This window comes from Chenopodium album, chromosome 22 (assembly GCF_948465745.1).
Source record: "Chenopodium album chromosome 22, dcCheAlbu1.1, whole genome shotgun sequence".
In the NCBI taxonomy this organism is placed as follows: domain Eukaryota; kingdom Viridiplantae; phylum Streptophyta; class Magnoliopsida; order Caryophyllales; family Amaranthaceae; genus Chenopodium; species Chenopodium album.
This window is the reverse complement of record NC_137855.1, coordinates 11,690,129-11,703,523: the sequence shown is the minus strand read 5'-3', so window position 1 is coordinate 11,703,523 and position 13,395 is coordinate 11,690,129. Positions and strand designations below refer to the sequence as shown.

General features: G+C 28.4%; 1 protein-coding gene and 1 non-coding gene across 2 annotated transcripts; one reads left to right on the top strand and one right to left on the bottom strand.

Annotated features, from left to right (window-relative positions):
- The first annotated feature begins 3,180 nt into the window (after positions 1-3,180).
- Positions 3,181-6,218, top strand: LOC145605675 (uncharacterized). Its single transcript, XM_081661747.1, has 3 exons — positions 3,181-3,488; positions 4,717-4,846; positions 5,207-6,218. Exons 1-3 carry the CDS (start codon positions 3,356-3,358, stop codon positions 5,931-5,933), a joined length of 990 nt encoding a protein of 329 aa, XP_081517873.1. The 5' UTR covers positions 3,181-3,355; the 3' UTR covers positions 5,934-6,218.
- Positions 5,068-5,141, bottom strand: TRNAN-GUU (transfer RNA asparagine (anticodon GUU)). The gene has a single exon. It is a non-coding gene; the product is annotated as a tRNA-Asn (tRNA).
- Positions 6,219-13,395: the final 7,177 nt, after the last annotated feature.

Sequence of the window (13,395 nt, the reverse complement as noted above, 5' to 3'; positions counted from 1 at the left end):
TTGAGTAATTTCAAAGTCAAAAGAATCTCATATAAGAAGATACATTAAACATTAATATACAAAAAGAAAGGGGAAAAAAAAAATTCATATGTAATGTTTTGCAAGTCATAAAGGCTACTATGTACTAGAACTCAAAGGGAAAAAAAAGGAGGGGACATGATTTATTTTCATATAGTTATATTATAAGGTCCATATATAATTATGGCCCACGACATAGTCACAACTTCCTCTTGATGATCAAACCATGAAAATTAAAACTATGGACTTCAAAAAAAAAAAAAAAAAAAAAAAAAAAAAAAAAAAAGGTTGTTTACCTACCATAAGCTAATTGATTCTTGTCTTATAATTAATTAATTCTGACCTTCTAGAAACTTATTTATTTTATCAGTTTATCATGCTATGGTTGGCGCTATAATCTATTTTAAAATCTTTATACATGTAGCTTACGGTGTACTTCGTATTAGTTATCGAATGTCTTGTGATTTGCCCAAAAAAAAATTTATTTTTTTTTTTTTTTAAAAAAATGTAGATTATGTAATAGTGATACGAAATTACTGAAAACGCCATAAAAATAATTTCTACCTTTATTTTATTGAGTGAAAATTACCTATGGTGACAGGGTAATTAATAACATGTTAGCTGTTTCGCCTTACTCAAATTATTATTACTACTAATCTATAAATCTATTATTATTTATACTAAAGTCGAAACCAGGAATGACGCATGTCATTTCCTGGTTAAAAATTTTCCCTCAAAAAGTTTTTTTTTTATTTTTTTAGCCAAAGCTTCTTAGAGAAGTTTTTAATACAAACTATACATTAATAATTCACTTCCTATTTGATAAGTATATCTTATTTATATACTTCGTATGCAATAATATTACCTCCGTTACAGGTTATGTGCAACAATTCATAGTTATTTTTATTAGTCGTGCATATATTATTTTCTCTGTTTTCTTTAGTGTGATAAATTTTTTTTTTTTTTTTTTTTTTTTTGTAATTACGAAACTTTCATCCTATTTTGCAATTAGGTATAATTTTTTTTTTATAATTAAATAGCAGTCTTAAACTAATGATAAATATTAAAAATTACCGTACATGGCACGGGACTTAACCTAGTAAAAATATAAAATATTACAAAAATTTTGTCCACTAGTAGAAAGTGATTATTGCTGGTTTAGATGATGAAATCAGGAAAACTCCACTAATATAACGTGTAAAAATGTCATTTTCTTTGAATGGGAGCAACCACTGTGCATTGGTGCAGCAGGAGAAACTTGTTATAGTGCCATGATTCACGATCCTCATTTTTTCTTTAATTTTTTAAGGAAATAACTTATTATATAATTCCCCAATTACATAATTGATATAGTGGTCCAATCAATGAAATATTTATACGCATGCATGGTGACAAAAGAAAGAAATAGAGGGTTTCAATGTTGAAAATACGTTGTATGTGATGCTAGAAAAGTTGAGTATTGTCAAATTCAACATCATAACCCGGAATTTTAGGTTAATAAGGATATTAATTTAGATCATAAGTGTTTAGCGATTTATATATAGGTACATTGGTGCTATATGTATTGTGAAATTTGTGATACATACATGTTACGTTGTATAGCTAAATTTTTTTGTAGTTGATAATCAATATAAATACATGTTCGCTATAAACATACGAAAGTGGTTTAACAAGCATATATGAACTGAGTTGATATAATCATAGTTATCTTACATAATAAATGCTAATCAGATTAGTTGGTTAATTGATTGTTACGATCAAATAATCTCGTCTGATCTTTTGATCCATTACCCTCTCTAAAGCCAAAAAAAAAGTATCCTACATATGGAAGCTCGGTCATCAAGATTAAAAATAGGAATTAAATTACACATCCATGGAACTTCCACAAAATGCCATATATTCTTTTGTTTTAGGATTTGAAAATGTAAGTTACTAATTCAAGCATTAGACTAGCATGTCTATTGTCTAGGGTCTAGTGGAAGGAAAAATTAAATTGCCCTTACCAAATTTTCCATCTAAAGTTGAATAAATGTCCAAATATCAAGAGGCTTCCTTATATGAAAGAAATTACTAAGAATACTTCGAAAGAATTGAAAGACAAAACAAAGTGAAAAAGGGCTACCTAAGTACTTATTAGTTAAGGTCTTAGGGATATTAAGTCCGACCTCACTTTGTTATATATATTTCCTTTATTTGAAATTTTTTTATGAGAGAAAAATAAAATAAAAAGACAATCAGATCAAGATAGGAATTGAAACAAAGAAGATTGTAGGGAATTATTATTAGCATAGTATTTATTTTTTTTCTTCAAATTCTACTCAATGAAAATTATGTACATACAATAATCACTTAATCAATAATTATTATTCGGCCTTTAACAACTAGGTTAATATATCATTACTAAACAACATCATAAATTTAAGGATAGAAATAATATATGCAACATCACAAAGTCTTAGAAATAATACACGCAATATTAGGGTTGCATATAGACATTAAGTATATTTTCTAAAATAATATGTACTTTCTAAAATAATTAATATTAGGGTTGCATATAGACATTAAGTATATTTTCTAAAATAATAAGTACTCTCTCTATAAACTTAGAAATTTACCACATGAACATAGATAGATTAGTGTAATTAATGATTACTTATTCTTAATCTTTCACTTGTTTTTTCTAAAATTATATATACAACCCTTAGAACCACAGTTCCTAATTTAAATTCTCACATGATAAATTGAAGAATTTTGGTCATCCATCGATGAGGAAATTCAGGGGTGGCAATTAATTATTAGAAAGTACAAACACATGGGACAACTTAAATGAAGGAAGTTTAGGTACAACGGCATGAATTAAATTTTATACCATAGATTACTCATATCATAAAAAGTTTATAATAAAATATAATAACCAGAGAAATAACTCACAACTACATGAAAAAAGTAGGGCTACCTACCAAATCCAGCACTAACTTAATTGCAAACCAATAGTCCTCTTTTTTCTCTACCAACTCAGTCAAAATTACATACTCTCCATTATATATATATATATATATATATATATATATATATATATATATATATATATATATATATATATATATATATATATATATATTTATTATATATCATATATTATATGGTTGGATTAATGTTAAGTCAATTGACCCACCACAAATATTTTTCCTATACACCATTCATCCCTTACCCAACATTTATATTCTCTTAAAACACCCTTTATTCTCTATCTCTAGAAATACTCTAGAAAAGATAGGGTTATTAGTACTTAATTAGAAGAAAAAACTAGCTTAATTAGTTAGAAAAGGAAGAAAATATGGGTAGATCTCCTTGTTGTGAGAAAGAACACACGAACAAAGGTGCATGGACTAAAGAAGAAGATGAACGTCTCATGAATTATATCAAAGCTAATGGTGAAGGTTGTTGGAGGTCACTTCCGAAAGCTGCTGGTAAATAAATCATCTTATCTTTCTTCACGTTTTTATTTTACTCGCAACTAAGGAAGCTTGGTATGGTTGGTAGGAACTTTACGTAGTATTCACAACCTTAAAAATCATAGTATAGGCTTAAATTAACTCTTGTTGTTAGTTACAGTTTTGAAGTCGTAGGATACGTCGAGCCATCAAAAGTTGAAATGAGTCGACCTGTAAGTCTAGTTTTAATTTGTACATAGATTATCTATACATACCTACCAAAGAGAATGATATATGGAGCTATGCTCTTTGATCAATCGTATATTATGAGTGAGGGATAGCTCATCAAGTGGCCGGGGTTAGAGCTTCCTTCCGATTTTAGGAGATTTTGAGATCATATAGATTCTCACCCCGCCCTTGTGGCTCAACACCTAAAAAAAAAATTAAAAAGTAAACAAATAAACCTATCGTATATCATACTTGCATCTTTAGTGATTTTTCTTTTCTCTCTATTCCTTGTTTGTGTGTATGATCATCAAGCTCAACAAGCTTTAAATTACTTCATTTATTATTATTTTTTTATTTTTTTTTTTATTATTTTTGATTTTTTTTGTTTTATATTTGTGGTATCAAAATTACAATATTGTTGACAAAATATATGCGAGAGATTTGCTTATAACTTACGTTTGCACTCCTCTTAGTTAGAACTTCCATAAAAGACAGTCGAAGTGCTTTTACAAAATATATAAAAAAGGTGTAAACTATGAACAAATGGAGTAAAGTTATTAGTTGCTTATTTTCTAGTAACTATAAAAAAAAAATCCTATTGCCTAGCTACTTAGAGTTGTTGTAAGAGTGTTTAAAGTAATTCATATATTAAGGCTTGTTCTAGAATAATATAGTTCAAATATTATTACAAACTATGATCAATTAGATTTTTTACTTTTACACTAATGGTAGCACTTTTACGTACGTGGGTAAGACCGTAAGACAGAAATTTAACAATGGTTAACCAACTAATCCATTACATAATATTGAATACGCCAATGTAAATTATCATTAATGATGGCAAATTTTTTAGAAATTAGCTCTTATTAATGATAAGAGTAATACAAAGTACATATTATTATGGAGTAATTGCTGATTAATTATGCTACTAAATAACTCGAACAAGCTAAGTTTGTTTTTGAAAGTACTTTTATATATGTATAAGTTTATTAGTAGGATACTAATATTAACGTTCTTTTGTTAATCCGTTTTTCAGGTCTACAAAGATGTGGAAAGAGTTGTCGATTAAGATGGATAAACTATCTTAGACCAGATCTTAAGAGAGGAAATTTCACTGAAGAAGAAGATGAACTCATAATTAACCTTCATAGCTTGCTTGGGAATAAGTAAGTTTTGCATTTTCTATATTATTACTATTTCAATCAAAGAAGAAATCCAATCCCATTGTTCAATAATCAACATTTTAAATGGTCTTTTATACATAATTAGATACATCATATTATTTTAAATTTGTAGCTACATCAGATAAAAAATTAGAAACAAATACAAAGTAAATGAATTTGTAAAGAACAGTCTACAAAATAATTAAACAAAAACACAAAAATATCGCTAGAAGGAGGGGTCGAACCTCCGACCTTGTGGTTAACAGCCACACGCTCTAACCAACTGAGCTATTCCAGCTTATTTGGTATCATTGATTCGGAAATATTATTTATATCTAATTTGTTTTGTATGTTGAATTTCAGGTGGTCTTTGATTGCTGCAAAATTACCAGGAAGAACAGATAATGAGATTAAGAACTATTGGAACACCCACATCAGAAGAAAGCTTTTAAATCGCGGAATCGACCCGCAAACTCACCGTACACTTAATTCCACCACTACCACTACGGCCGCCACAACCAACACAAACGCTACAACGAAGAACGTTGTAAGCAATAATAATAATTGCTGCAACAAAAATAAGACGAATTGCAACAATAATACTTTCCAATTGATCAATGTACAAGGTTCAACGTTACATTTTGGCCTAGGATCAAATCTCGAACACGAGTTTACAACAAGTAGTAACGATGGAAAATACTACTGCACTACTTTTCCTATTAATAGAACGTTCAATAATATTAGTGAACATTCTAATAATAGTAGTAGTGATAGTGTTGTGACCATGGAAGAAGGTTACAAAGAAATTAACCTCGAATTATCTATTAGCCTTCCTACAACTCCCAAGATTAATTCGGATAGTCATGAAATTACGAAGAATCAACAACAACAACAACAACAAAAACATTACACGACAACGTACCAAGTTATTGGGACGGCTACAAGTATGCCCGTTTTTACCAAAGGAGGAAGTGTATGTTTGTGTTACAATTTAGGGTTTCAAAATAAAGGTAACCAACAGTGTCACTGTGCTATGACAATGGCTACTACAACTGCAACAGCAGCAATGTGTAATAGTGGTCAAATATGAATCAATTTCAAGAATTATTACACAAACATTATTAAGAACTTTTTATTACTTCATCTACATGATAATGTGGCTTAAGTACTATTTAACTTAAGTTGCGAAATTAGGGTGGCTTGCCCTAGATTTTTTATTTTTCATGTTCTATTAGATATTGTAATCACGATTAATAGTTTAGTTGGTAAAATTATTGATTGTTGTTATTCGTAACACTTTTCTTTTTTAAATAGTTTAGTTCTGATAAAATTTTTGAATGTTGTCACTTGTAACACTTTTTTTTTTTTTTTGAAGTATTCAATAGTCTCTGAATATAACTTCCTTATAAACGTCATTAGAGAGAAATAGAGAATAAACCAATAATGAGTAGTCTAGCACAATAGTCTTACTCATGCATGCATTATTATTAGGTCATCAATTTAATTTCCTTCTTTGCCTTCAATCTAGAAAAAGTAAAGAGGACTTATTAGGTCGATATCTAATGTTGCATAAATTATATTTTCCTTTATAGCTTAGTTGGTAAAATGTTTATGTATGTGGAAATATATCTAGGCTAGATAAAAGTGTGTATTATAGTCGTTTTACGTGATGTTAATCATCAAACTATCTAGATATCTGCTTGTACCACGTGAATATGTTAGTTTCTAGATGCTCTTATAAAAAATCCCTAACTAGTATACCTTTTCTTCATTTGAAAAATCTTTATAAGTAGGTAGTATGTAGAAGATGTTAGTGATGGTATATTTTCCTTCCTTTACCTAACTATATGAGTCAAGTTTGCATGTCGTCTTACCAAATCCTAGATTGTCCGTTTAAAAAGTACTCCAATTTTATTGAAACATTTTTCAAATCTCTATAACTTTAGATTATGACATGATATAATTTCATTTTGTATAAAAATAATTTTTGTATTAGTTACATGATTTGCTTCATGTACCTAACATTATAAATTAATAATGACATCCATGATACAATTAAGCAGTGGCAGATGAAAAATTAATTTGATTAATAATCAAAGATATTAAAATAGTTTTTGTAACTTGTAATTCTGAACAATGCATGAGAATTCTATTAAAAAAAACGTGACAAAATTTGTTCTTGTAAAAATTAAAGAATGTAATTAATAAGTAAATGTTTGTATTATGACTCTTAAATCTAGATTTAACTTGTAAAATGCTCCCATGCATGATAACACGTTGAGATGCCTTGGATGTGTTAATAATTTATCAGTCAACCCATCAATATTACTATATAATCTTGTAAAGTGAACCAATATACAAGTTTAAGTGTTTAACAATGATATTAGTTGTTAGAAGGGACATTATTTTAAGATTATCCTCAAATCTAGTTATAAATTATAGTTTAGTATCATGTAAGGATCTACTTTAGTATATGTGAATAATTAATCAAATCAATAATATCTATCTTCATTGCCTTTTGCTTAGATATTATTAGTAATAATTCAAATAAAACCAGCTTATTAATCATCGTATTTCTATACATTTACTCACATCTATATCATAATAATGTCATTATATTTTTGGTGTTTAGAGAGTCACAAGAGCAAGTGATGAGAATCGATCTCGAAATCTCCTAAAACAAAGAAGGAAGCTAGCTAGATCTAACCACCTTATGATAATTAAGTTCTCAAACGAAGCATAATACACTAGATAGTGAGTATGAAAATAAAATTTGTCATTTCGATAATAAGACTATAAGAGGTCACAGTGTCACACTCTAATATGTACTCCGTAATAAAGATTGATGATAAACAAAGTTTAAAAAGTGCATGCAATCTTCTACTCATATACCTCAACTAATTAACGTGGTTATGACTAGCATTAGCTTACTTATCATATCATGATTATTACCTAACTACAAAATAATGAGGAAGAATATAACAACTCTTCAAGATTACTCCTCAATTAAAATTACGGCATAGATAATTAGGTATATTTTTTTTTTTGACAAAGATAATTAGGTTTAATTAATTATAGCAAATATACCAGAAATGTTTATTGGTAGGTCAATTGATATTTTGTAGTGTTGTATTGAAAGAACCAATACATAATCAAGCAAAAATAACGCCTGCTTCTGCTGTTGGGTAGGTAGAACACGTCAACATAGACAACCACCTTCATGCCTCTTCTCATATAATTCATAAATTCTTGGCTTAATTATATCATTATATAATTTTTTATGCACATTACATACATATTTTCCCACTATTTTTAGTTTTAGAGTATAGTATTGATTGTAATTTTATGTATAGTGCGTAGTGATAAGTACATCACAAAACATATCACATCTTGATGCTAGCATATCTACCAATACATGTTTTTAAATTTAATTTTATAGAGTTTACGGCCACTCAAACTTTACCCTCAAAATGCAAATGAGAAAGTTTGTAAAAAAACGGACTAATATGTAAATCATCATTGATATATTAAATATGTACAATATACACATGTGATTACCGATATTCTGTAAAATTGAGTTGATTTTATCATTGTGCAATATATACCAATAGTAATTATTCGTCATACAATGTTTCATCTTAATTATTCTTATATATCCAAAATTGGAAGACCTTTTTTTTTTTTTTTTTTTTTTGTGTTTGTTCTTGAAAAAACAAAAATGAAAGACTTGATTTCTCCTTTGAAAGAACATAAAATTTCTATTAATAGCATATTAAATTAATTATTTGATATCTAATCTTAATTGTATACTATTATAAATGAAGTGAAGAGTAGATGAATAGCACCTACTTTACCTACCAAACACTACTACTACTACAAAGTATTTCGGTAGATAGGTCTTCTAGAGGAAATGAAATGGAGTGAGGAATATAAATATTTATTTATAGCATAAACTTTAATTTATTTGCCTTTCTTCTAGAAGAGAACATGTGCTCCTTTACCTAATAAAAGAATTATTGTATTTTTAAAATCTTTTTCATTTTCGTAGGTACTTGGACTTTTTAGTTCTCTTTTAATTATTTTTTAGGAGTTTAGATTTGAAGTCTATTTGTGTTTAACTATCATTCAATATTCAAAAGATATGAGTAAGGGGAAAAGGAAGCTTTCAATTTAGTTAAAATGAGTAACTTACTTTTAACTTTTAACTATTTTTTCTCTCCTTGGTAATACCTAACCTCTTTTTCATTTCTTTTTCTTTTTTTACTTGTATGTTTTTAACTATTTTCTCTCCACAAAAATTACCTAAGTTCCTTTCTATAATGCTTTACTATTTTACCCTTTTAATGTAATTAGATCACTAAACATACTTCATATGAATAGTAATGATATCGCTTCCGTTCTGAAATTTTGACGATTTTACATTTTAAATGTCTAATTCTAGTTATGTTGCGAGTTATTTTCTTTACTTTGATTCTAATTTTGATGAACAACATACAAGTATTGTGAAGATCTTGAGTTACATTTGATTTTTTACCATTTTGAATTGTTATTGGATATAAAACTCCAACTCCAATACCTCATTTTAGGGCAAACACCAAAGGCTCAACAACATCACATAACATAACCTTTATCTCCTACCCAAATGCCAATGGTGAGGATCGGCGAGTAGATACCATCAAGCTACTCCCTCATCTCCTCAATGACCTAATGTGTTATTCTATCGATGAATTTAGAGTGAACATACTATATATGAAATTATTAATTTGTTTGATTTTAATCTAAAAAAAAACTAGTACTTTAGGGCCTGTTCTCTTCCGTTGAAATTCAGTTCAGTTTAGTTCAGCTCTTATGTCTAATGATATTGCTAATGATATAAAGCCAAATTTCATTCTTTTAAGCTCTTATTACAACGACGACGACAACAACAAATAATAATAATAATAATTATTATTATTATTATTATTATTATTATTATCAATAAATAATAATAATAATAATCATGAATAAATAATAATAATAATAATAATAATAATAATAATAATAATAATACTAATAATAATAATCAATAATTAATTATAATATTAATAATAATTAATAATAATAATAATATACACATAGGTATAGTAATATATAATCAAAGAGCACTAATCCGTAGTTAAAAATCACTAATTAATAAGTTCAGTTCAGTTGATTTCAGTCAATCAGAACAGGCCCTTACTCATGTTTCTTAAATAATTTTTATCACCTTTTGTTTAACTTTACTCAAATTTCTTCGATTTTTACTTTATTCCTGTTTCGTTTAAAATAATCCGTCATTATCACAAGCCAAGAAGTGTAACACCCCAATAATTCTCTCTTTAAACCTGTGAATACCCTGAACAAAATTCAAGAGAATTACTGGCGTGCTACCGCCACGTGTTCAAACGTTAAGGCTATATCAGAAATTAGCAGCGGAAAAACTAAATCAGTTATAAATAAGTTTCAAAACCAACGAATGAAACCAAATTAAGTCATACAACTTGGAACCATTAAGGCCCTTATTCAAAACCCAATAAAAGTAGTAAGTGATTAAATTCAGTGTTCAAATAAATTCAAACCCAAAAGAAATAGTGTCGAATAAAATCGAATTAAAATAAATTCAAACTTGCAAAAGAAATAAAATGCAAACACCCAACTCTCTACTCAAGATCCCACAACCCTGATGAATGCTGCATGTGTAAGAACCTGTGATAATTCTGCTCCCCAATATTACAAGTGTAAAAATTGGATCGTCGCAGGGTCATTGAAAGGCGAAGGCCATGACCAAAGAAAGACACACAAAGCACGCAATCAGCAAAGTTGAGTACATACAAGCTGCAAAATAAATTAAGAAATCCATAACCTGCTACTAATAATCAATCATCATGCATCATTAAATTATAGACTCAACACACGACTCAACTATTTATATTACTAAGACTCCATTAATTAATAATAGGTAAATCGTTTTTTTATTCATTGGATTACGCAATAGACAAGGTTGTCCAACCCATGCTCCATTTGGAACATCAATAAAAGAAAAACCCCATGCCTCCTTTCGGAAACATCAATAAACATCCAACGACCACGGGCGCGACTCCGTGACCGTAGTTAGTATGAGATCTCACCTAACTCCTAGTTTTAAAAAATATTTGAAATAAGAGACTCGTAGATCAGACGGCCTCGAGAAAAGTACACGGCTAATACCCCATGTACCCCAACCCCTGATTGTCATTACTCCAGAAGTGCACCAATCCAGAGTTTTATTGCTCATCCATCTTGCACTTTACGTGATTTACAGGTTTAGACTTGGTGATGACTCATATGCATAACAATACAATCAATCCAATATCAATTCAATCAAGTAAAACAACTTTTCAATTTCAATTCTTGATTTATTAGTGGCAAGCAACATTTATTATTTATTCTTTTACTACCTCGGTGTATAAACACCTTGAGTGCATAAGGCACCCAAAACCTCAACCTCGTCTTAGAAGACTTAAATTCTTCCTTTACTCATCCTGCTTGCATAATCATGAATGAGTAATAAATTAATCATTACACCAATCATATACCTTTGCCTCTAAGCGCACCTTGCATAATTAGAGCACAAATAATACTTGCAATATAAAATAGTGCACGTCATACGAAATTCACAATGTATAACCAAACAATTTAACTCAGTCATCCCTATACATGATACTAAGTTCTCGATCCGTCGTCCTTAAACATGCACCTAAAAGAAAGGTTTCGTAACTTGTACGTACCTTGAGCAAACGAATTGGTATGCCACTTTACTAACTAGAAATCACCTTCAATAAACTCCTCTCCTAAGCCAAATAATAACATCTCAATCAATACCCAATCAATCAAATTTACAGCAATACTAACTTACTTTAAAACCTTCAAAATCCAAATCAAACAACACTTTAAAACCTTCCCTTTAGTTAAAATTAAAGGCTTATATATAGTTCTTTAAATTTTTCTTCATAAAAACCTTAAAATACACTCTTATACATGAAATTACAGCAAGTTCAAAGTCTAATAAAAATCTGAAAATTATATAAAAACCCCTAAAAATCTCCCTTTTTAATGGGTGATTAAACCCTCTTTATAAAACATCAAAAGTAGTACTTAGAAACTATTTCCAACACTTAAAACTTCAATAAAAACATATATTTATGCTTAATTAACTTTAAACATAATTAATTTTATTAATCAAACTCAAGGATAATATTTTAAGTATAAAAAAAACTTCGTTAAAATCAAAAACTGCCCGAAAATCATATTTAGAGGCTGAATTTGGCCACGAGAGGGTGGTGCTCACTACCTAAGGTAGTGAGTCTTTCTTAAAACGTTGTTTCCACATGGAAAACACTACTTTTTTGTCAAAATCGGATGAGTTTAGAACCTGATCGGGATTAAAACGGGATTAATATTAACGAACGAAAATCTAAAAATTAAAACACGAATCTATGTGTTCAAAATAATCTGGAATTAAGTTAAACTAATCCGTAGTTATAATCACCAAAATTTCAAAACATCATTACTATAAAAGCCCTAAATCAATTGTTCATAAAAACCCTAAAATCATGATTTTCAATAAATTGAAACCCTAGGTTTATAATTCATAAAATATGAAATTTATAACATAAATATAATCTGAAATTTATAATCTTTATACCATTAAAATATAATTTTATACTAAAAATATAATCTTTATACTAAAATCAAAACCCAAAACAATTAAATTAACATTAAGCAAAATAATGAAACAAAGGAGGATGAAAATAAGACTAACCTTTTTGTGTGGGAAATTTTTGGAGATTCATGGGGTATTTATAGGAGAAATTATTGTAGGGTAAAAAGAAAGATTGGGCCTCATAAAAATAATGGGTCGATTAAGTAAACAAATGGGTTAGGCTTGTGTGATTGGACATAAATTGTAGAATAAAGGTGCATAAAATAATTTGTTCAAATAATTTTCGACCCAGATTAATAATTTGAAACTTTTGAAATTAAATTATGAAAAATAACAAATAATTATTATAAATGAAATAAATTTTCATTTATAAAATATTTAAAAATACGGGGGATTACAAGAAGTACTTATTTTTACCATACCTTAAAGCACAAGGTATATATGATAATAATAACTCTATTTATGGAAACCAAACACCCTATGCTCTTAATGTTGTAAACCTTAATTTACTATCCTTTACACCAACTCTCACCTAAACATAAGGTACAAAAATCTAAGAACTTTTCAAAAATAGAATAAATGATATTATCTTCAACAATAATATAGGAGAAGAAAGTCACTCTTGATATAGATAAAGGTGCAATAATCGATATTGTTAATAAAATGTTAGAGACTCTCTTAAAACAATAACATTTCAACATCACTTTTAGCATAATTTTCTATTTCTTAGTTCTTAGTTTGTGGAAGAATTTAAGATTTGAAATTTGACTATATGAAACATTATGAGTAACGTTGATTTATGGTAAGAGAGTAAGAGATATCTCAAGTGGTT